Source organism: Rousettus aegyptiacus, unplaced genomic scaffold, assembly GCF_014176215.1.
Source record: "Rousettus aegyptiacus isolate mRouAeg1 unplaced genomic scaffold, mRouAeg1.p scaffold_m13_p_2, whole genome shotgun sequence".
NCBI lineage: Eukaryota > Metazoa > Chordata > Mammalia > Chiroptera > Pteropodidae > Rousettus > Rousettus aegyptiacus.
In genome coordinates, this window is record NW_023416295.1 from 141484201 (window position 1) to 141509583 (window position 25383).

Below are 25383 nucleotides of genomic sequence, written 5' to 3' on the forward strand. Positions count from 1 at the left end.
GGGTCTTTGTAGTTGCTGCCTTTCAGAATATCACATTACATATAGTTGTCTTGCCTCCTTAGACTCCTCTTGGCTGTAGGTTTCGCAGACTTCCCTTGTTTTTTATGACCTTGACAATTTTAAGGAGTACTCATTTGATATTTTGTAGAATGTCCCTCAGTTCGATTTCATCTGACATTTTCTTCATGTTTATACTGGGATTCTGGATTTGGGGAACAAAGACCACAGAAGCAACATGGGATTCTTATAACATTAAGGTACATGCTGTCAACATAATTTATCACTGATGATGTTAATCTTGATCACTGGCCTAGGTAGTGTTTGCCAGGTGTCTCTACTATAATGTTATGTTTTTCCCCTTTTTACACTTACTCTTTGGAAGCAAGTCACTAAGAGTAGCCCACATTCAAGGGGTTGCGCGTGAAACTTTACCTCCCTGAGCAGGGAGTATCTATATAAATTATTTGAAATTCTTCTGGATGGGAGATTTATCTCTTCTCCATTTATTTACTTATTAAATCATGTCTTTATATCGGTATTGGATTTTGTAATATTCTATAATATTACATACTTTGTTGCTCAAATTGTTCTAGCTTTGACTATTGTAAGGTTTTCAAGGTAGCTTCTAGTCTTTTTGACACACCCCTATAATTTTGTGACACTACAAGGTGCTCCAGGCTCATATATTCCTTGCTCAGTCCTAGAATCAGCGATGTCCCCCAGTTAACCCTGATTTATCTTATTGGAGAATGGTATGAGCAATAAAGATCTGAGTTTTGGGTATAGTGGTTGCTACTAGGGCTTTATTCTAGTAAAATTATGGGCCCTCTCAGCTGACAGAGCTAGAAAATATAAGAAAGCATACTAACTCATTTATGTAAACATGAGCTAAACATGAGTTCATGAAGATGTTTTCAATTTAATCCAGTTCCACCATATTAATTCCACGCCTCCCTATCCCCTCAGAGAGGAGCGCATTTTATAAGAATTCTATCAAAGTACATTGTTATGTACTGTGGAAAAGAAACCTCCATAGTAGCTGATTAATTAATGAAAATTAATGTACTGGGAAAGACAAATATTAGTATTGATGCCAGAGGGACATAAGAAACTTTGGTAGACTCAGTTGTCAGGTAGCATAGTCTGTTCTTGAATTTATGTGGTGGACTATGACACCTTACAGCAAGATGTAGACCACAGCAAAACCATTCTTCACAAAACCATTGTTCCACTGTTCAACTTGATGAATCAGCTGAGTTTAATAAACGGAGAGTATTTTCAGGTGAACCATTTAAGTTAACCACAAGAAAAATTTATATGCAATTTCATCAGCAACTATTTTTGATTTTTGTTTTAGAAATTTATTATAGTACTAATGCTTTAGAAAAAGACAGGTAAAGTTATCAAGTAAAATCTAAACTATCTCTTCATTTCGCTAAACCACTCTTCCTCTATATTAAGTAATCGATATCAAGAATGTTACCTGATTTTCTATTAATATTTATGCACATGTGCATATATTTTATAGTATTTGCATATATAACATTTTATTTTATAACTTTTTGCACATAACATTGTGCCTTATATTTATACTGTATGAAAAATGTCTGTGTGCTTTATTTTTTCTTTAACTCTTTATAGTTGCCCAACTTATTTAACTAGAGGAGTGTCTTTTTTTTGAAGCTATTCCTTGAAGTGTATGGATTTTAATAGCACGGGTTTTGATATGCTAATATAACAAAAGTAGTATGCTCCATTCATTACTACTTTTGTGGAAACTCTTCAGCAGATTCCTGTAGGGGCTTGTTTGTCCTTATGTCATCTTCATCAACCTGTAAGACATCCAGGACTCTCCTACCCGCCCCCCCCCCTCACTCTACCCACTGAAGGGGGCTTCTGAAGGGGACTGCTGAGCATACAAATCTATTGAAAAGGTATGTTCATCATGTGGGTTGAGTCATTTGGGGAGAAATGCAAAATCTGTGAGCTGAAATAGATGTCATTTTTGCTGAAAGTCACCAGGGGCTGGCTGATGTCGTCGGGTAGAGTTCCGAAGACAATAAGGACAACTGGCAGTAACATTGTACCACCACCTCCCATATAGCTTCCTTGGCACTTGTTACCCTTTCTATTATTAGTTCTCAAACTTTAGTGTACACTATGATCACCTGGAAGGTTTCCGACTCTTTAAGACTGTTGTTAAAGAGAATTTGTATTTCTAGTAAGTTCCCCGGCAATGATGTTTCACACTTCAGGAAAAGCTGATGTTCTCCTCTCAGTAACTTCACATTGGCGTTTATATTCATGTAGAATTTTTAACTTACTTTAGGGGCCTAAACTCACTTTGTAATTATACATCAGAATCTTTCTGTCTAATACTAAATAAGCAGTTTTTGTCAATTTGAGCCACTTTCTTTGTGCAAATTGGTAGTGACGATTTCTCCTCTCATAGCAGTGACACATGTTCCATTGTTGGATTAGGGATAAGACTCAAAATATAATAAATGAAATTTGATTATGGGCAAGTGGGAATAAAGCATGGAAGAATTGGTCGATTGAAACCTTGAGCTATTATCTCACTATTAGAAAAATCTCAGACTTCATTGCTTCATAAAATGTATGTTGCTCTGTCATATGCTTTTCACACAGTGTTCTCTACCAAATTAAAGGATATTTGATGATTGCACATAAAACTTCACTAGAAATCATAGTCTACATTATCAGCTCTACCATAATTTTTATCGTTTCTCTGTATTTTGCACATGTCCTCTATATAAAGAAGTAGAGTGACTTTAAGAAATAAGTTTTTTTTACTACCAAGTAATAATCTGGAGGGTGACTTTTAAAATAAAGTTCAATCCTTCCATTAGAGTGCATGGCAGATAATAACAATGATAATGGCTACCATTATGGAGTCATTACCATCTGCAAGATACTTGCCAAGCACTTTACCTGAGTTAGCTCCCTTAATAAAGGCATACTGAAACACATGAATAAGCCAGACTCATCATGCAAGGAATTGAAATGAGCATGGTTATAACTTGAGAGAAGATGCCTCCATGTATTAAAAAACTTCTCCTTTGAATAAGATGTGTTGAAAAATAATTTCACTAACTTTACTTTTCCCAAAGAAACACTTTTGAAAAATGGAAGAATCTCTAAGCCAAAGCGACAGAATAATTGTGGCAATTAGGTACTTTTTCCTCATATATTTTTTTCAGCTGGAGATCTTAAATAAATGGTTGTTGATTTTTAAGTTTTTGTATCATCTTTTTAAAGTATATCAAAAGTGTGCAAATGTTAGACTTATAGTTTGAGGGATTGTCACAAAGTTAGTACTCTTGTAACCAGCACCCCAGGTTAAGAAACTAAATATTACAAATATGCTAGGTAGCAGGACCTTCTTATGCCTCTTCCAGTCATCACCCCATTAAAAGTAGCAAGTGTCCTGATTTCTAACAGCATAGGCGAGTTTTACCTATTTTTGAACTGATAATCTCTTTTTAACCTCAGTTCCATCAATTCTCGTGATTTAATAAAAGATGCCGATTTGAGATACATTCCTGTAAGATAATATTTGGATACTTTTAACAGTAAAACATAGACCAGAAACTACCTCATTCTAAATGTAGTTTTTGTTTTATGTGTTCTCAATATCACTGTGAGATTAAAATAAGCTCTAATATTTGTTTGCTTCTCAACTAAAAAATCGCCTTTGGTGATATTTGTAAGGGCTCCAAAGTCATTTTATAACCAAAAGAAGGGGCAAGATAAAGAAGTAAGAGCTCTTCCTCAGGTAGATCAGCCTCCTTCCCTGGTGAGAGATCCCAGAAAGACACCAGACAGGGGACTGAGTGACACCTGGCTGAACTGAATAGTGTATGTTGGTAGGGCCAAATGGAATTAGCCAAATGGTGAAAAATGTCATTTCATGTCATACGTTTGTTGTTGTTCTTTCTTTAGGAAAAATAATCCCCTCCTCTGGACTATTGTTGCTGGGGATGATGAGAGAACTCTGAAAGAATCAACTGAACAGGTGAGAAATGTTTTTAAAAGTCATTTTGCCTATACTCTGAGTGTTGTCACATGCCAGGAAATTCCTTTAGCTAAACTATATAATTAGATATTCCACTCTTAGTGTTCCTTTATATTTATAATTTAGACCGACATTTAGAGATACCATCTGAGGTCACACTTTAATATGAGAATTAGGTCAAGTTGGTCAGGAAGTATGAATTCAAGCCCACATGAACGAGTCCACATAATCTGATTCCTCCAGGACTGCAGTCCTCAGAAAGTGGTTCATGGCCTCCCGGAAACTATAAACAGAGATTACTGTTTTCAAATTAAGTCACCTTCATTGAAATCTGTAAAGATTTCTGATTTATTTTATCGTGATGCCAAGAAGTAGTTCAACTCATTGACTTGATCTTGTCATTCTCACTTGGTGCAGGTGAGAAGGGCAAAACACATCATCGTGAATGAAAACTTCGATAGACTGAGCTTTAGCTCGGACATCGCCCTAGTGCAACTGAGCTCTCCTCTGGAGTTCAGCTCTGCGGTGAGGCCGATGTATATCCTACACAGGATGGAGCCTCAGTTTCTCTCTGAGATCTGTGCTGTGACTGGATGGGGAAGCATAAGTAAAGGTAAACAGTTTATGTTTGCATAAACAATACTGCAGGTTGTTGATTTTAAAAATTTGTCATGCAGTAGTATCAGGCAGTAGCTAGTTTAGCCTTTCTTCCTTCTGAAAGATAGAAGCCATATTTTATTTAGTTGTAAGAGGTGATGAAATTAGACAATGAGCTGTTTTATGTTTTTTCCTTTAGAGTAACCAATTACAGGTAGGCTAGATTGGTAAAGGGCCAGGTAATAAGCTTTTTAGGCTTTGTAGGCCATATGGTCTCTGTCATAACTATTTAATTCTACCATTATAGCACAAAGCAGCCATAGACAATGAGTAACAGAATGGATGTGGCTGTGTTCCAATAGAACTTCATTCATGAAATTTAAATTTTGTATAATATTAATGGTCACAAAATCTTGACAGATTTATTCAACCATTTAAAAAGACAAACTATTATTAGTACCTGGATTGGACTAAATAAGCCTAGGGATTGAGGGCAGGGCTGGGATGTGCTGGCACAGAACTGGCCTGTGGGCTGTGGTTTGCTGACCTGGGCTAGATTGTAGCATTCTTAGAGCTATAGTGAAATAGTGAAAGGTCCGAATGGGTCAATGTTTGTGTTTTCCTTCTTTGCACTGTACAAGATAATTTTCTTTTACATTCTCCATCTGTTTCTATGTCATTTATTTGAAATCTGTGAGCTTAAAGGAGAAAGGATATACCTTTGTGTAGTATTCATGTTCACAGCTTACTGTATGACCTCCAGCCAAATTCCATTTTCCTAAAATCTTTGCAACCACCATATGAGGAGATTTTATCCTCCCTGTTGTGCAAATGAGGTTATGGCCCCAAGATTTAAGTAACTTACTAATATCCTATGACTACTAAGTATCAGAGCTAAGATATAAAATTGACCATGGCTTAACTGATGACCCTTGAATGGCTGAATGGCTTTTCAGTTTATTTAAAATAAAATCTGAACTCCTAGCCTGGCTTGGGCGCTAGGTGATTTGGCCTCCACTTAACTCTCCAACTTCATTTCCATTTTTTAGCCCTGTCAGGCACCATGGTCTTCTTTCTTTATTTTAAACACCAAAATTGTTCTATGTTCTTAAGTTCTGTACCCTGTTTTCTTCCACTTGGAATATTCTTACGCTAGTCTCACAGCTGCCTCCTCATCGTTCTCTTTTCAACTCAAATGTCACTCCGCTTTTCAGACCACTTTGCTTCAGCAGGACTGCCTTTCCATCACTTTCTGCCTTACCCACTTTTATCGTCTCATTCCACACAAATGTTCTTGATATTATTTTATGTCATCATTTTCTACATCTCATTCTTTAGAGTAGGAACCACTTGGAGGCAGAACTTTAATTCACCATTCTCTCCCCAGGGCTAGAAGTATACCTAGTGTGGAAGAAATATTCAGTAAATATTTATTGACTGGCTGGCTTCAAAGCCCTTGAATAAATGTGCCCTTTCTCTAACATCTTTGACCTTCACCAACTCCATGATCACCAGACAACTGAGAGGTGGTTACAGTCTCATAATAGATGAATCTATTCTTTCAGTCTCAGAGAAAATAAATTCTTGATTTTGAGACATGATAAGCAACATCAATATAGATGGTTCCTGAAAAGAGGAATTTAAATACATTAAATTACTTATGTATTAGATTAATACATTAAAAAGACCACAAGATTTAGAGTCAGATCTTGGCTGGAGTCATAGTTGAGTCCCATAGGAGATCAAATTCTCAGAGCTCTGACTTTTTCATATGTGAGATCAGCGATAGCCTACTTCACAATGTTGTTGTAAGTGTGAGTGTTATGAGGTCGGAGTCAAGGGCTTTATAAATATTAAGGCCTTATATAAGTGTAAGGTAATTTTTATTTTGTCCAAAAATGTATAGGGCTATCAAATGCTAAACTTAATTATTTTAGTCATGAATCTAAAATGATAGAGTAAGTCATACAGAATACAGCTTGAGATTCAATTATGAGAAAAAATTCTTTAGTGTTCATCATTTGTCATTTTAAATTCGAGTTGAGTTTAGGTTTCAGTGACAATAGAGGAAAAAGTAGAAAATGATTTTGGTTTATATTAATAAATTATAAAAACATTGATAGTGCATATTTAAAATATATTTTTATGTAATATGTTTATATGTATAAATATATACTCATATAAATCATATATAACACCAATTCATATCTTGTTGAATTTTTTTCAAACGCTAAAATTTAAATCAGAAATAAGCTAGAAAAAAAGTGTTTCTGGACTTGTTCTCCTGCCAATGTGTTCCTTTTACAAAGATGCCACATCTGGAAATGAAGATACTGCATGAGACACATATTTTTTGATTCAATATTCTAAATCTGTTCAGGCAAAACTGAGTGATTGCAATTATGTTGGTGCAGAGCAAGTTTGAACTTAAATATATTTTTTTAACATCTTGCCATCATTATTAAGCTCTCTTTCTGAATCTGTTTCTTAATTAGACAGTGGCCTGGCAAATTGCTTACAACAGTCCATGTTAGAAAGAGAGATGTGCGAACACACGTACTATTCTGGTCACCCAGGAGGGATCACAGAGAAGATGATCTGCTCTGGCTTCGCAGCTACTGGAGGTAAAAAATTCTGTCAGGTGAGATGATTATGATTTTGCTAAGGAGGATAGAAAGTTGCTATCTACTGGACAGTGGGAGAACACTCTCGAGACCAGAGACAACCAAAGTCTTAGCCTGTGCCTCATAGCATCATGCCACATCCCTTCACCCAAAAGGCTGGTAGGACCACAGGAAGAGTGAGTTGTCCAAACTTGCTGAGATGGCAGAGTGGGTGGAAGCAGCCTACAGCCAGAAGTGCTGGTGGGTACATAGAGGAGCCAAGAGAAGGTAAAAGATGGCAGCTCTATTAAACTGGCCTGTGGATGGGAAGATGTGTTCAGATATATTTAAAGCTTTGGGAAAAGAGAAATGAAGAAATAAGGATCTAAATTAGTATATCCTATTTATGACTGAAGAGTTTTTTTTCTTTTAATTTTACTAATCTCCAGTGTACTCACACTTAATTTTCCACCACAGGTTAAAATAATTGTGAAGAAAATGAGAACTTTCAAAGAAATGATTTTTATATGGAATGGAACACAAATCACAAAGTAATAGTTTAATTTCAGTGATGTTATAGGACACGAAGCTGTACAGATGTATTCACACTGGGCAAACATACTATTAGCAAGTTCAGAATCAGCTAAGAAAAGGATGATATGAACAACTGGCTTACAAACACTAGCTTTGATATTCACCAAGCCAACTGAGGAATTTGAATTCAGGTATACAACCAAAAAGAATTTCTAATACTCCGTAGCCCACCTTTAATACCTGAGCAGTCCAACTAAGGGAAAGTGTAGTCTTCAGGAGAGATATACTTCTCCAGATTTATCATTTCTTACTAGTCTAGAGTAGAAAAAAGAAAAGATGAATCTCTAGTCTTCACTGCTTTTTGATAGTTCCCCCCACCTCAATCAAGAAACATGAACCAATGGATGTTACCGCTACAAGGAGAAAACTGGGCATTTATATAGAAGTCCTCCCTTACGTAAACTTGAGGAGAGAAAGAAGGAGGCCCCTCCTTAACACTGAATATAAATTTATTGCACTTAAACCCAGTCATGGTGTCCAGCACTTAAATTCAGTTATATGTTGCATATCTTAATTTTCATCCCCCAGAAGCAGACCCTGTGACAAGAATTCAAGTGCAGTGGTCAGTTTAGGGAGTGTAGATATTACCAGTAGGAAGATAAGGAGGAGGTGTAGGGAAGGCAAAGCTGCCAATCTAGGATGTGCCAGTAAGCCAGCTACCACAATGAGGGACTGAGCTTAGTCATGTGATAAAACTCTGGTAGTGATGCACAACACACTAAGAATATTTATCCCTTCTGAGGATTGAGGGAGCTGCTTCCCCAGGGTCATAGTTCCTGGGCTGCAAGGGGAGCACTTCCTACTTTTAGCCTGCTTCATGAATGGGGAGAAGGGTAGCAAAAACCTTCAGACATAGAACTAGGATGTGGATTGAAAGATATAAAGAATATGGAAATGGTACACCTACATTTGCTAGAGGACATACATATTATAAAAATCAAATAGAAAAGTACTCTGAATTAATGTGTTCACTCTTACCTTTTGGGAATACGATTTTATGAGTCAAGGAAATTACAAATGGTTCTGCTGTCTCTGTTATGTGTGACAGCATCTAACATAAAGGGAACACCTTCGTTGCTATCAAGAACTAGGGAAGGGTATTAGATTCCTGTCAGAGATGAAGCAAATATGATCTCAGCTGGCACTTATTCTTATTTCAGCTACATCCAACGGTCCCTTCTGGCTGCAGTGCAACCAAATTTACAGCCAGTAGAAGAGGAGGAAAATAGAGAGTTGAGATTCGGACTAATAAATATGACTAGCTTTCTTTTACAAATTACTAAAAGGGTGACTTCAGAAACTTGCTTTGATAAAATGGACTCTAATATTTCTATCAGGTAAGTGATTTTTACCCTCCTGTGAATGCTCAAAGGTCATGGACCTACTAATGTTATTTCTCATCCAAGAAGGTAAAAATAAGAATGTTGAGATGTAGAAAAATGGGAGTTTCCATGTAAAATCTTGTGGTTCTTTACTCATAACACATTTCAGATTTTAGCTATTTTAAAACATTTCAACTTCTTTGACCTACAAAATGGTCTCTGTTGTCACAGAGTGATGTAGGTCCTGTTCCTGCTGATTTTTCCAACCGATTTCATACTTCTCTCTCCTTGCTTACTATATTTCAGCCATATTGATTGGTTTCTAACCTCCCAACTTGCCACATACTTGCTCAGCTGGGGGCCTTAACCCAGATATCAATTCTGCATAAAATGCTATTCTTCCAGCTTTATGAAAATCTGGCTCCTTCTCATCCTTCCTTTATCAGCTCAAATGTTATTGAAACTGCATATACATACATGCACAGGTAAGCACACACACATAGCTATCCATATTCTCTACATTTTGCTCTGAATGTTTCCTTTAGAGCTGTTATCACCCTCAAATACATTTATAGTATTTCTCAGAATGCCTCGCTCAAAATAGGCACTGAATTTTTTAAAAATAATTAACGAAGACTGTTTGTTTATTGAAGACCATATGCTCGTTCCTATGATAGTTACTGGCAATAAAGGATAAATTAGATAAGCTCTCTGTGTATCATGGAATACTTGTAGTTGCTTAAAAAATTCTATATTGGGTATGTATTTGTACTGAATGAATGAGTGATTTAAAAGAAAACAAACCTGACTTGGACGAGACCATTTTCAAACTTGAAGGAGATCTTAAGTATAATCTTACTTTATGCAGGAAAAAAAAATAGGCTCAGAGAAAATGTTAATTGCTTTACATTACAGACTAAGAAATCTATCTTTTTATTCTCCCTTTAGGATTTATTCTGTGAAATTCTTCATATAAAATAAACAGGTATATCAAATATGTCTGCTCAGTGTTTTTTATAAGAAGATAAGTTAAGAATTTAGTTTGGTCCTAAATACATTTGTATCAAAAATGGAGGGCTGATTAAAAATCAGAAAGGCTACCTTAAAAAATTAAAATCCTATGTTTTAAGGCTTGGATTTTTTTTCAGCTTTATTGAGATATCATTGGCACATAACAGTGTGCAAGTTTAAGATGTTTAATGTGATGATTTGGTACACACTTGTTGTGAAATGCTTACCACATTAGGATTAGTTAACACCTCCCTCACCTCACATAATTACCATTTCTTTCTTATGCTGAGAGAATTTAAGATCTACTCCTTGAGCAACATTCAAGTCTATAATACAACACCGTTAACTATAGCCACCATGCTGTACATTGGATTCCCAGAACTTTTTAATCTTATAACATCTCCCTATTTTTCCATCCCTACCCACTGGTAACCATCATTCTATGCTCTGTTTCTATGAGTTCAGCTTTTTTAGTTTTCAGATATAAGTGATATCATCTAGTGTTTATCTTTTGCTGTCTTTGACAGAAAAATAGGTTGTTCCAATATCTTAACTATTGTGAATAATGTTTCAATGTACATGAGAGTGCAGATACCTTTTTGATATCCTGTTCTCACTTCCTTTGGATGAATACACCCAAAAATCAGGTTGCTGGATCATAGAGTAGTTCTATTTTTTTTTTTTTTTGAGGAATTTTCGTGCTATTTTCTATAGCAGCTCCACCAAGTTTCATTCCCACCAACCATGCACAAAAGTTCCCTGTTCTCCACATCCTTCCCAACACTTTTTGTCTATTGATTTTGATGATAACCTTTCTAACTGGTGTGAGGTGATATTTCATTGTGGTTTTCATTGACATTTCCTTCATAATTAGTGAGTTGAGAATCTTTTCATGTACCTGATAGCCATCTGTATGTCTTTTTTGGAAAAATGTCTATTGAGATCCTCTGCTTATTTTTAAATTGCATTTTTTGTTATTGATTTGTATGAGTTCTTTATATATTTTGGATATTAATCCCTTACCAGATATGTGGTTTTAAATATTTTCTCCAGTTTCATAGTTTACCTCTTCATTTTGTGGATTGTTTCTTCTAATGTGCAGAAGCATTTTAGTTTGACGTGGTCCCACTTACTGATTCTAGCTTTCATTGCTTGTGATTTTGGTTTCATCTCTAAAAAAACTGTTTGCCAAGACCAATGTCAAGGAACTTTCTCGCTATGTTTTCTTCTAGGATTTCTACAGTTTGGGGTCTTGTGTTTAAGTCTTTAATCCATTTCAAGTTAATTTTTGTGAGTGGTGGAAGATAGGGGTCCAATTTCATTTTTCTTCATGCGGTTATCCAGTTTTCCCAGCATCATTTATTGAAGAGCCTGTCCTTTCCTCATTGAGTATTATTTGCTCCCTTGTCAAATATTAGTTGATCAGATATGTGAAGGCATTTTCTGGGCTCATGATTCTGTTCCATTGGTCTATATGTCTTTTTTTATGCCAGTATCATACTGTGTTGATTACTATGAAATTGTAGTATATTTTGAAATCAGGAAGTTTGATGCCTTTAGCTTTGTTCTTTCTCATGATTATTTTGGCTATTCTTATGTGATTCCATGTGAATTTTATAATTGTTTTTTCCATTTTGTGAAAAAATGTCATTAGAATTTTTATATAAACTGCATTGGATCTATCGATGGCTTTGAGTAGTGTGGACATTTTAAGAATGTCAATTCTTCTGATCCATTAAAATGGAATATCTTTCCAATTATTTGTGTTTTATTCAATTTCTTTCATCGAAGTCATAGTTTTCAGAAGAGATCTTTCACATTCTTGGTTAAATTTATCCCTAAGTATTTTGTTTTCTTTAATGCTATTGTACATAAGGTCATTTTCCTTATTTTTTTCCATATATTTTGTTGTTAGTGTGTACTGATTTGTACATGTCCATTTGGTATTCTGCATCTTTACTGTATTTATTGATTAACTCTAATGTTTTTTGGTGGAGTCACTAGGATTTTCTATATATAAGATCATATCATCTGCAAATACAGATGATATGATCTTATATATAGAAAATTCTTTTCTTTTCTTTTCTTTTCTTTTTTCTTTTCTTTTCTTTTCTTTTCTTTTCTTTTCTTTTCTTTTCTTTTCTTTTCTTTTCTTTTCTTTTTCTTTCTTTCTGATTTGGATGCCTTTTTTTTCCCCTATCGCATGATTGCTTTGGCTAGGAATTCCAGTACTATGTTGAATAACAATTTTCAGAGTGGGCACCCTTGAAGACAAAGCTTTCCTTGTCTTATTTAACATGAAAAGCTTTCAACCTTTCACTGTCAAGTGCAATGTTAGCTGTGGGTTTGTTATATATGGCTTTTATTATGTTGAGGAGTGTCTCATTTATACCCGCTTTGTTGAGAGTTTTTATATGAAAGGAGGTCACATTTTGTCAAAGCCATTTTACTATTAACCATAATAATATAATTTTTAAATTTCATTTTATTAATGTATATCATATTTATTAATTTGCATAGATTGAACCATCCTAGCATTCAGAAATAAATCCGGCTAGATCATGGTATATGATCCTTTTAATGTACTGTTGAATTCATTTTGTTAGCATAGATGCTCCTCAACTTATAATAGGAGTACATTCTGATAAACCCACTGTAAGTTAAAAATATAATCAAGTCAAAAATTCATTTAATACACCTACCTTAAATGTGCTCAGAACACTTTAGTGTACAGTTGGGCATATTATCTCACTGACACTGTGCAGCATTGCTAGAGAGAGTATCATACTGCATATCACTAGGCCAGGAAAAGATCAAAATTCAAAGCACAGTTTCAACTAAATGCATATTGCTTTCATACCATCATAAAGTCAAAAAATCATAAGTCAGACCATCATAAGTTGGGAACCATTGGTGTTTTGTTGAAGATTTTTGCATCTATGTTCATCATGAATACTGGCCTGGGATTTTCTTTTCTTGTTGTGTTCTTATCTGGCTTCAGTATCAGGGTAATGCTGGCCTCATAAAATGAGTTTTGGAATGTTCCCTCCTCTTAATTTTTCAAAAAGAATTTGAGAAGGATTAGAGTTAATTCTTTAAGTGTTTAGTAGATTCATCAGTGAAGCCATGTAGTCCTGGGCCTTTTTTTTTGTTGGGATGTTTCTGACTACTGATTGCATGTCCTTACTCATATTAGACTTTTCTGATTTTCTATTGCTTTATGATTCAATCTTAGTACGTTATATGTGTCTAGGTCATGTGACCCACTTAGTGATGAGGATACATTCTAAGAGATGCATCAATCATTGGGTGTCTTTGTGTGAACATCATTACATGAACCTAGATAGTATAGCCTACTACTGTAGTTTTATATTCTATCATTTTATATTACTGGCAGTGCAGTGGGTGTGTTTACATCAGCATCACTACAAACACGTAAACATGCATTTCACTACAACATTAGTATGGCTACATTGTCATTAGATGATAAGAATTTTTCAGCTTTATAATAATCTTATGGGACCACTATTATGATTCATCATTGACCAAAAAGTTATATGGTATGCAACTGTATTTCTTCTAGGTTATCTAATTTTTGACGTATAATTGTTCGTAATAGTCTCTTATAATCCTTTGCATTTCTGTGGTATCAATTGTAATGTCGCCTCTTTCATTTGTGATTTTAATTATTTGAGTCTAAGTAGTCTTAAGTTATACAAATTGACAAAGAACAATCTTTTTAAAATTAAAGAAATGTATTATGAATAAATTATTGTTTTCCCCTGTTCCAAAATCAAAAGCAGAAGCTCTGGTTGTAGGAAATTTCTAGAACACATTTCCTTGGTGTTTCAGGGAGACTCTGGCAGGCCATTAGTGTGTAGACATGAAAAAGATCCCTTTGTCCTCTATGGCGTCATAAACTGGGGAGCTGGCTGTGCCAAGTCAAGGAAGCCAGGTGTATTTGCCAGAGTGAGTGTTTTCTTGGACTGGATCCAATCCAAAATCAAAGGTAAATATTTTTCAGATCTTGTGAAAACAATGCCTCTTTCTTTAGATTTCTATCAGCATTATGAAGAAGAAGATCATAAAGTAGTGTTTTATTTATTTTAGTTTCTAAACACATTAAAATTCTGTAAGAATAAGTTCTCCCTTGGACAGAGTTAGGGTAAAACTGACTTTTCCTGAAGCTGTTTTCATCTTAGATTTGCATTCTCTTTTAACAAAAGCTACTTTGATACAGACTACATTTTGTCTTTAGGCTTTCTTCTTTATTTTTTTTTTAACGTATTCTCTCTAGATACAAGTTCTGCTTCACTTCAGATAAATAATGAAAGCAAAACCTTAACAAAGAAACAGTTGTCACCACCTTCAACAGACAATGCATCTGGGCCAGGTAACAGATATTTGTGTTATCCCATTAATATGGCTAAGAAGAATTTAGCAAAAGGCATTGCATGTTTGGGTTCCCTTATTTTCTTCAGAACACTGTAAACTCTCTGTTTTCATCCTGGTTGGTAATTTAAGCTAAAAGAGTTGTTATTGTGATGGGGGATCTTTTCTACACCATAGATACAGTGTTTGTAGGTGCCTGAATCTAGAGAAGTACATAGAATTATTCTGGCCTTTGAGCTATATATTTCTACATGAACAAAGGTCCTTATACTTCCAGATGCCTTGCTAGGTAAAGACTCTGAATGTGAGGTGGTGACCAAGACCACCATAAGGGTTAGTGCCTCCATTAATTCTCCTACAATTGTCAGTTTGTGTTTACTAATAGGATTTTGATTTTTAGTTTAGGGCAAACAGAAATTGGAGAATTAGAAATCTGTAATAGACCAATAGGGAGATGAAATTTCTATGACATCATCATTCTTGGTTTCCAAATGGTCAGAGTCTTTCCCTTTTCACTCATCTCTGCCCCACCCACCCCCACATACACTCAACCCTGATAGACATCTAGGATGAGCTGGAGGAAAATTAAAAAAGATGCAAGAGAGAGGGGTGGAGAATTATTAGAGTGATGGCTTCAGTAGATGAAAGGGATGAGATCTAGCACCCAGCCATGGGGATTGGGCTTAGTTAGGAGCAAAGTACAGTTTATCCGTTATTGCCAGATAGAAGACAGAATACTTAGGTACTGATGCAGGAGTATGAGTACATGTGAGGATGGGAACTTCCGGATGATCTCCTTTAATTGATTCCATTTTCTCAGCAGATAAAACAAAGAGTTGTGGAAGAGAGTATAAGAGTTTCAAGACGAAAGTATAAAATGGTTTGCTTAAAAAATGGCAAAAAACATGGAATATGTAGTAGGATTATTGGATAGCATAAAAGCCTCTGAGATTGATGATTATAAATTTAGACAGAAACCAACCAGTTAGCCTAATTTTATGTTTTCCTCTGAATACATTGAAGGATACCACATAGATGTAGAGCAGGTGGAGAATAGATTCAATCAGAGTGGGTTATCCCAAGTATGTGAGACTATAAGAACATTGAGAGTGTGTATGAGAAAGGAATTAAAACAATGGATCATTGGAATTTAAACTAGGAAGAGAGTAAGCAAAGATGAGACAAGGAAAAAGGGGTAGATTAATTGAAACTCTCAAAAAATGGAAGGAGTGTTGGAGAACGCTGAAAAGACAGAAGGTTGTAGTTAGAATGCTGCTTGAAACAGATTATGGCAGGCCTGGGATTTCTGCAAATGACCAGGTATCTTGGAGCTGATCATTGGGATGAATGGCTGAGGTCAGGTGGAGGAAAGTTGGGAAATTGTAATCATCATCTATATGGCTACTGAACTCAGCAAGATTTGAGGGAGGAATAGTATCGGAGAGAATATCTGCTAAAATCTAGGAATGAGAAGGAAGTTGTGGGTAGTATAATGTGAAAGCACAAGAGTCAAAGAATCAAAACAAGAGTCAAAGAGCAAAATTAGATTAAAAAGAAATCGAAATGGGGCTGGGATGGCACATAGACTTAGGTGCAAGATCCTAAAGCTTAATAATTTCAATGGTTTGAGTTAAATGAATAATTTCAGTGAGTTCCTCAGTAAGTTGATCCATGTAAAGCACTTAGAATAAGGATGGCATGACCAATGAGAAGGTCAATAAGTGGTGGTGGTAGTGACCATCTAATGCATTCTTTGAACTGTCTCAGACTATTAGAAAATTAGCATTGTTAATGAAAATCTGCTGAGAAGATATTCCTAATTTGTTTGTGTTCAGAAATACTTATGCATGCCATAGAACTTTGAAAGTTTTATGTATGAATGGGCATTGTTTTGTTTTAGTTATTAGACTGTTTTATGAGCTAAAACATTAGGACTATGCTATATCTAACATGCATCCACTCCCACCACTTGCTTTTTATACAAGAGAATTAACAAATCTTAATTGTTTTTTTTTTCCTTTTTTTTGAGATTGTTTCTTCATAGAAGAAAAAAAAAAGGAGGACCCAACTGCTTGGGAATTCATGACTTTATATGATTTGGCCACTTTCCAGGCAGATTTGTTATAAAGATTCATGTGGAGAGGAAAAAAGATTGAAAAGATTGGGAAGAAATATTGGGGACAGAATCTGAAAGACCTTGCAAAGTGTACTATTTTAGTTGCTCCGAGCAAAGAAAGAACTTAATTTTGTTTCATATACTATTCTCAGAATGGAGGGCATGGTGGGGGAAGATTAGAGACTGAGAAATCTATTAAGTTGCTGTTAAATCCAAGTAGACCTAATAAATATCTAAATTATATCATAGTAATGAAAAGGAAAATTTGCAAAGAAATAATAGAGGACTAGGCAATGGAGTAGAATCCTTAATTATTGTAGCATTTTATTTCCCTTCTGCCATTCTTCATCTCTATTGTTTATAAAAATATATTTATATATGTGTGTCTTTGGTGAGATTATAATTTCTCTATGGCAGAGTATATATAATACATACGTTAATTAACTAACACCCATACAGTAAAATGTGCTCATTTGAGTACAGTATATTTTAATATGTAATTGCTCAATATATTTTTGTCAAAGGAATAAACATAGGAGAAGAAGGAAGAGTCAAGGATGTAATCTGAAGGAGAAGTTGATTGCAGGATCAGTAGGCCAGAGAGCTACTGGCATCTGAAGCTCTGCAGGTATCCCTACAGGTCCAAAGATGCCCTTGGACTTAAGAGCAAATCAAAGAAGTGAAAGACATTCAAGTACATTCGTTAGATTCTCCTTTTCTTGACCTCATTCACAAACTCCATAAATGTAATCATTTGTCCCAGCAGGATAAATACTCAGTTAAATTAATGAAGCTTTTAGGAAGAGATCTTTAGCTGCATCTCAAAGAAAGAAAGAAATGAAAACATGCTTGGAATAGAGAATGTAATCCATGGTGTATTTTTTTAAAAGATTTAAAAATTCAGTTAAAGTAATTTTTTAAAAAATATTTAAATTCTACTCATAATCTCACTTTAAGAAAATAAGAGATATTAAATGGAATGGTCTTTTTTACCCAATAACTTGCAACCAGTAGTAGTAAAGTTTTACTTTTTTTCTTGGAAACCTAAATTTCTCAAGTTTGTGATAGAACCTCATTTTCCTTTGTTTATGTTTGCCCCTGGTGTCTGTGTGTTCTGAATTGCATGCTGTTACTCTGAAGTGGAGCTGGAAGAGCCCAGAGGCTTTTTTTCAACTCCAAGCTATCCACTAGATTATAAAGGGAAACTGAAATGTTCTTGGGTGCTCAGAGTTTCACCAAGAAGTATGGCAAAATTTCCTGTTGAATAACTGTCACTCCCTGGGTCTCGTATGTGTCTAGATTCAGTTCTGACTATACATGAAGAAAGCCATAGTGAGATGAGAATGTCTGGTAATCCTTACTGGTGCTTAAACTTTGTGCTAGAAGACTTTTCTGTAGAGGCAGCTTACGATCAAGAGGAGCTTTGACTTGGTAATGATACCACCAAAACGTTGATTCATGTAATGGGCATGCTTTTTTTCCTAGACATACCTAATATTTTCAAAACTGGATTTTACAAAACAGGATATGAGAGGTTATATGTGTGTGAGTGTATGTATGTATATTCATAGAAGAAAAAAAAAAGGCGGGCCCAAGTTCGTCAGACATACCAAAACCACACCAGAATCCCAGAAATGTGTATGTGATAGAGGAGGGATTAAAATAGTTGAAAATCGGGTGGGAGTGGGGTGATTAGGAGTGTTTAATTTTTAAAATAAAGCAAAATACATCAAAGGCTTTTGAAACTTTCAGAATTAAAAAGATTTGATACTAACATGTCAGCCATCATTTCAGTTCATGTACAGGCAAACCTGTTTTCATTCAACAAAACAAACTTACCACCTCTTGTTTGTATAGGTGTAATACAGGGTTTTTGTCTCTCAGTAAAGAGGGAAGTGAGAGGTGTCAGAAATAATTTGATTGATGGGGAAACCTGGAAAGAAAAAAAGTTTATGTATGTTATTACAAATGTGTATGGTACACACACATATTCACATGCTTGATTCAGGAGAATATGGAGACCAGAGAAATTGCTTTGAAGGTGAGATTGTTGTTTTAGGATTACATTTGGGTAAGAGATTAAATTATTGATTTAGAAGGCACAAACATATTTGTTTAAGAAATCTTTCTTTTAAAATACTACCTTATTTAAACTTTAGGAAAAAAATCTATTAACTGGCCTTTCCACTTGCACACAATTCCCCTACAATCAGATCACCTTCACCATCCTCCTGAATTAAAACTGCGGAAGGTCTTCTCCTTGTAGCTGGAATGAAATCCAAACCCCAGCGCCACCTTTTTCTTTTCTTTCCCCCAGCTCGCCATGCTCTGGGCAGTTCCATTTCCACCCGAGGTCCCTGTCCATCTACTTCCAGCTCTTCAGAGAGTTCCTTCTCATCCTTGTCTCTCACCTTTGTCAAGGCTTGAGTAAAGTGTCACCTTCTTAATGAGTCCTACCTTGATCGATGTAAACTGCGTCACCTCCTACCTGTGTATTTTGCAGTGCTCTTTTCTTAGCGCTTGTCTCCAAATATATTTTGATTTTTTTTTTTTTGGTCATATTTTTGGTTTGTCTGTGTTTTTCCTTTTGAAGATGATCTTCCTGAGGGCTGAAACTTTTGTTTCTTCACTTCAAGAATCCCCAGTGCCTAGAAAAATACCTGACACATAGAAGGCATTTCGTATATCAATGAGTGAATGAAAGGTTGCTTCCTCAAAGAGGCCTTGTCAGTCTGATGTAGAACCATTAATTCTATTCTACAATCATTTTCTGTCATATTATACTGATTATTTCACTTGTAGCCTTGGTCTCTTTGAATTCATTGTCCTCATTTCCCTGACTAAAATGAAGGCTTCTGGAGATCTTGCTATTTTGTTTCCTTCTATATCTCCCCAAATTAGGGTAATGCCTAGAGACGCAGAACATCTTTTGCCTGAATGTGTATTGCTAAATACTCTTCAGAAAGGCTAAATCAGTTTTCACTGCCATTAGCGATATATGGGTACCTCCTTCGCCATGCCCATCACTTAATATATCAATTGAATAGGCACTTTTACTTTTTAAAAATCATTAATGAGGAATAATTTTTTTTTCATATATTGTTTAGCTATTTGTATTTTTTATTTCTTGTCATTTCCATCCCTTTTTTTTTGAGTCTTCTTTATATTGGTTTATAAATGCTTTTATATATAAAGATAATTTTCCTTTGTCATAAGTTCTAAGTACTTATTCGTAAGGTTGTAATTTGCCTTTAAATTTTATTACTTGTTGACGTAAACATTTAAAAAATTCTTCATTTAACTCTATCCATATAATTACTGATCTTCAGTTTATTTCATTGCTTTTATATTTAAAAATTCATTCTGAATTCAGAAAAAGATTTTAATTACAAAATTTAATCCTGCTAAAAGTTTTTTCTTATATTATAAAGTGATGCTATCTATACCTGTTTTTTTAAAGCTATTTTCTCTCAAATTTATAGCTCTATCTTTATTATATACTAAATTCTCATATGGAAAGAAACATTTTCTGGAAAACTTTCCTTTATCATTATAACCTATTGAAAAGCTTGACTTTCTTGTCGGCTAACTGGGAAACCACTATAATTTTCCAACCTAGCATTTCTTTTATTTGAAATTGTCATCTCGAACCTTGTATGACTGTTCTTTCTCTTCAAATGACAGCTAGCAGAACTGAAATACTGGAAACATTACCTCTTACTCAAATTGGATAATATTCTTCTATATTGTAAAATGCTATTTTTCCCCCTGTGGAATCCAGCAATTCATTTAAGAGCTGCATTTATCTCTACTTGCTACAAATAAATATTTGATTATTCTTCATATAGTATTTCAACATCATTTACCAACATAAGTTACACAAACTAATTTTTTTTTCTTGGATATAATCCCCTCCCTCTATTTTTCCCAAGTATTTTGGGGTACCTACCATAGGCCAGAGACTGACTCTTCTTGGTTGTGGGGCTCCAGTAGTGAACAAAATGAACAAAAAAATCCCTGCCTCAATTAAGCTTGTATTCTAGTAGGGAGAGGACACATAAAAAGATAAAATAAAATACATGATATATTCGATGGATGAGGGAAAATGAAGGGGGGAAAGGCGAGAAGTAGTGTCTGGGAGGTAGGTACCATATAGTAGTATGTAGCATAAGCTGCAAATGTCTTTCTGAGTATGCGAGTTTTAAACAAATGATACTGAATTATTCTCAATAGTAAATGAGTTTGCTTCTAAGAAACACAGATTCTTTCCACGCCTTCTTAATCAGCCCTCTAAATTGTTTTTAGAATTATGGTTATAATTTTTCCTTTCATCTTTGACTTAAGCTTCTCAAACTAAAGCAATCAAAAATGAGTGACTATGGGGAAAGAATAAGTTTTCAGGTAGAAAAAATTTTCTATCATAGATCTTCATGCTGAGATATTTTTAATAAGTAGGTTAATTGTCTAGGAGAAAATGGCATATAAGCATTACCTTAAAGATAAAATAATTTACTACTTACTGTCCTTCAAGGAGCAAGGTGATATAGTAGAATATGATGGTATTGGATTCGTGGACCCAAATACAAATCTTGACTCCTCAGCCCATCTGTCTGTGACTTTGGGAGAGTCACTTGAGTTCAGGAACCCTTTTCCTCGTTGGAGAGAGATAAACTCCTGTTTCATGGGTACAAATTTGTAACTAATGGACAAATAAGTCTCTGAGATCTAATAATGCACAATATAGTGAATATAGACAACAATATTGTATTATAACCATCAAACTTGCTAACAGACTAAATCTTAATTTTTCCTATCACAAAAAAGAAATAATTATGTGATGTGGTAGAGGTGCTATTGCTACAATCACAATATTATAGTATGTAAATACATCAAATCAACATGTTTTATACCTTAAATTTACACCATGTTACATGTCAAATAGATTTCAATAAAAGTAAATGCATAAAATTAAATGTTTACGTAAAATAGAGAGACTGCTCAAAAATCTGAGTTCTTATTTTTTACCAGATTTTATTTATTTATTTTTTATTTTTTAGGTGAGGCAACCATTGGTTGCAAGGACCTTGTCAGCTTACAATCCCTTATTTTTTGTTTTTTACACCTACAGTACCTGGTCTTCCTAGGTGGTCTCCCACCCAAGTACTAGCCAGGCCCATCCCTGCTTAGCTTCCGAGATCAGACAGGATCAGGCTTGTTCGCAGATCTGATTTTTCTTTTTTAATCTAGATGAATTGTGTGGAAGAAGCCTTTACTCAATGATTTTCATAAGTTCTGGACCACTGGTAAGGGTGACATTTCATTCCCTTGTGCAAGGTGCTTTCGGCATAAGTTATAAATGTAAACAATGCAATTCCAACTTAGATTTCATTTTAGAACATGTAATTAGTGAGGCTTTTTGACTCTTGATGAGCATAGGTAACTGAAAGCTTGTTTTTCTTTTTCATACTAAAAAGCACTGCAAAAATATATTGGGGGAAAAAGTTAAGTGACTAATAAAGAAAAGCATGCATATCATATGAAAGTCTTTTCCTGAAGAACTTTATTAAGAATGTCGCTTCCAGATGAAATTGTGCATGGAACTATCATCGTCTACAGTTATCCCACATTACCCTCTACAGACCCTAGGCTATGCCAAAGATAACTCTAACAGGTGTGCTTTTTCTGTATCTTTGAAAGGTTCATACAAAGACTATTCAGTGACACTAATGACTTCCTCTTGTTAACTTATTTTCTGTAACAAATTAGTTTTATTCTCATTCCCTTTTCTTTCTTCATTTCTAGGTCCAAAAGGAAGTAAAATAATGAGACTTCTTCAGTGTGCAAACCAAGGGCATGTGACCACTTGTAAGGATGTTATACTGACCAAATCAGTAGGAATCATAGAGATCCCAAGATATTTTCCTAGAATCACTATGAGGTGATGAAATTATTTTGATGAAAGAAGTAGGTGAATGATTACTTGATAAGTAGCAACACTTGATATTTGCTTAAAGCATCATTCTTCACCTTATCTCCTTAAAGAATTGACTTTGAGATAATACCTGATCTGAGGCCTTCAGTATACAAAAACTTGTAAGATTATCCCTGTCGATAAATAGTACTTTTTCAATGAAAGAGATTATTTATCAGGCAAAGTGGAAAGTCAGAGCTTTATCAAAGAGTTTTGGAGATTGAAATAATGTATGTAGAATCTTCTGGCACCTAGTAGGTATTCAATATGTGGTTCTTAAATTACCATAATGGAAAGAGAGGTTTTATTGAATTAAAAAAAATAGAATATATTTAAAGGAAGAAATGAAAAGTTAAGATTTATAATATTAATCCTAAGTAAATTTATGTGATCTGGGGGAGTTTGGGGAAATTCAGGCAAGAGTAGGTTTTTAACTCTTACAGATTGCCAATCAAATTTAGAGTATTTCACCTTATTGGCCAACCATTCACCATGATAGGTGAATTTACTTAAACCTTTTAAATAATTAAATATTAGAGAATAATTTTAATTTTTATAATTTAAAGTAGAAATCTTTTATCCAAGCACAAAGAAGTAATTATAAAAACTAAGGTACACTAAAAGTCAATAAAAGTGATGCATTAGATTCTAAAAAAGTAAATAACAGTATATGCTGTTTAGAAATAATTTCTGACATTCTTCCACCTGTTCCATAGCTGCCACTGGAGGTTCTTAGCCCCTTTACATCACATAATTCACCTGGATATTATCAACTTCTGGATGAAGCCAATACCCTTGTTCTGTCAGGGTCACCTATGGATTTATGAAGGATTTGGATCAGGCAAGAAATTAATAGGTAACTAATGTTCCATAAAGAACTATGCTGTTGATTTTTTAATGAAATATTCCTAGATTGTTTTATATTCAGTGTTCAACTTATAATGATATATATTTGTCTCTTCCTAGATGATGTTGAAATAGCTTTACAGTTACTGTTTTTTTAGACTTATAATTGAAATTAACCTAATATCCTCTCAAATTAAGTTGAAAACAAAACCCAACTACATGCTGTTTACTCAGGTCATATTTAGATTACACTTGCACAAAAATACTAAGAAATAAGGGATGAATAAAGCAGTTTTAGACAAATGAAGATAAGAACATTGAGACTATAATGTTAACTAGGCAAAGTAATAATTTATAGGAAAAGGCATTCAATGAGTTTTTGAATTAGATAGTAGCCAGAAACCTGAATATGGTGACTTAAATTTATTATTCTGAAACAAGAGAGAAATCTAGAGATATGCAGATACAGTTCAACGGTTCAACTCTGTCAAGACTGAAGTTACTGCAATTTTCTAATGGTTCCATAATGGCTATTTCAGTTCTCACCATTACACTGGAGGAAAAAGGAAGAAGGAGCATGGGGAAGAATTATCACCATCGAGAAAGCAAACACATTTCCAAGAATCCCGTAGCAGATTTAAAGTCTCTCTGGCCAGATTTGTTGCATGCCCACAGCTGACCAAGGTATAACTAAGGAGAAGAAAAATGGAAATAGGGTTCAGGCTGGTGGACCAACAATACCTGATGTGGTGGTACATAGCAGTCCTGGAATCTGATTGTCCTGGGTTCTACCATTATATAATGAAAACCTTTTCTGCTGAACCAAAACAAAATTTAAAAAGCAAATATAAAATGGGATTTTCAACAATTCCGAGAAAGGTTTAAGGTAACTAACATAGGGAATACTCATAAATCAATATTTAAAAAGCTGAAATCTGTGAAAATAAATTTATAGATTCCATTATCTTCAACTCAGCCTTGCTTAAATTTCAAGTTAAAACCAGAGTCCCCAAAGCTTTCAACTTTTTATCCATTTTCCAAGGGAATGGCAAACTATTGACCCAAGTGATTTTGAGAACAGAAAGTACTGGATTAATCATTAGCCTCATTTAATAGATAAGAAAGGTTAGTGAATGTTTACATATCAGTTACTATATAATCTAAATTAAATCTCTTCTTATTTTATGTCATATCACATTAAAGTTGACCCTCTAGTCATCTATTTATTAAAAAGGTAAATTTTTCTATAATAGTGAAAAGCTTAATAGTTCCTAGGATTATTGACTTGAAACCTTGAAACCATGAGTGTTATAGCAAACTACCTTTGATAAAGTGTTTGTTTCAAAAAATACTGTGTATAATCAAAGTTGAAATGGTTTGTCATAGGAAGCAGATTTGAATCATTAACCTTATGATAATTAGCTCTCGACTATCACCTTTCTGATCTACTGCTACTTGACTCAACAGTTAAAAGCACAGTTTATTCTTTTAGAATTTAACAGGATCCCTAATGTAAAAATTTAAAAAACAAGTATAATAAATAAGAATTATAAAATAAAATATTTTCATATAACTTTTTTGTAAAACTAGAAAATCTTACATGTAATATTGAATGAGAAGATCAGAATGAAAAACTACATAGTACGACTTAAAAAAATTAAGTGCTACATTTGACTAAAATAAAGGTCTAAGGGAAAACATACAAATATGTTTAAGTAAATGTTTCTAGAGTTCAAGATTATGAGTCATTATTTTAAAAAGTCTCTAAAATTTTCTCCAATGAATGAACATTCTAATCTAAAATATAAGGGGGAAAAACCCAATAACAACAACAAAAAACCTATAAAAAAAGCAAAAGAGGGAGAAAAAATGTTTTCTTCTAGAAGTCGAACTAC

The 25383-nt window shown here is 34.4% G+C and overlaps 1 protein-coding gene across 1 annotated transcript in view; it reads left to right on the forward strand.

Annotated features, from left to right (window-relative positions):
* OVCH1 (ovochymase 1) overlaps positions 1 to 24305 on the forward strand; it is a 43295-nt gene extending 18990 nt beyond the window's left edge. Inside the window, 12 exon segments of the mRNA XM_036235867.1 lie at positions 1358 to 1394; positions 3514 to 3565; positions 3908 to 4036; positions 4454 to 4649; positions 7129 to 7274; positions 14016 to 14172; positions 14461 to 14557; positions 17795 to 18021; positions 21919 to 22026; positions 22456 to 22609; positions 23359 to 23498; positions 24028 to 24305. Of these exon segments, the coding sequence (XP_036091760.1) occupies positions 1358 to 1394; positions 3514 to 3565; positions 3908 to 4036; positions 4454 to 4649; positions 7129 to 7274; positions 14016 to 14172; positions 14461 to 14557; positions 17795 to 18021; positions 21919 to 22026; positions 22456 to 22609; positions 23359 to 23498; positions 24028 to 24167 (1583 nt within the window). The 3' untranslated portion in view covers positions 24168 to 24305.
* Positions 24306 to 25383: the final 1078 nt, after the last annotated feature.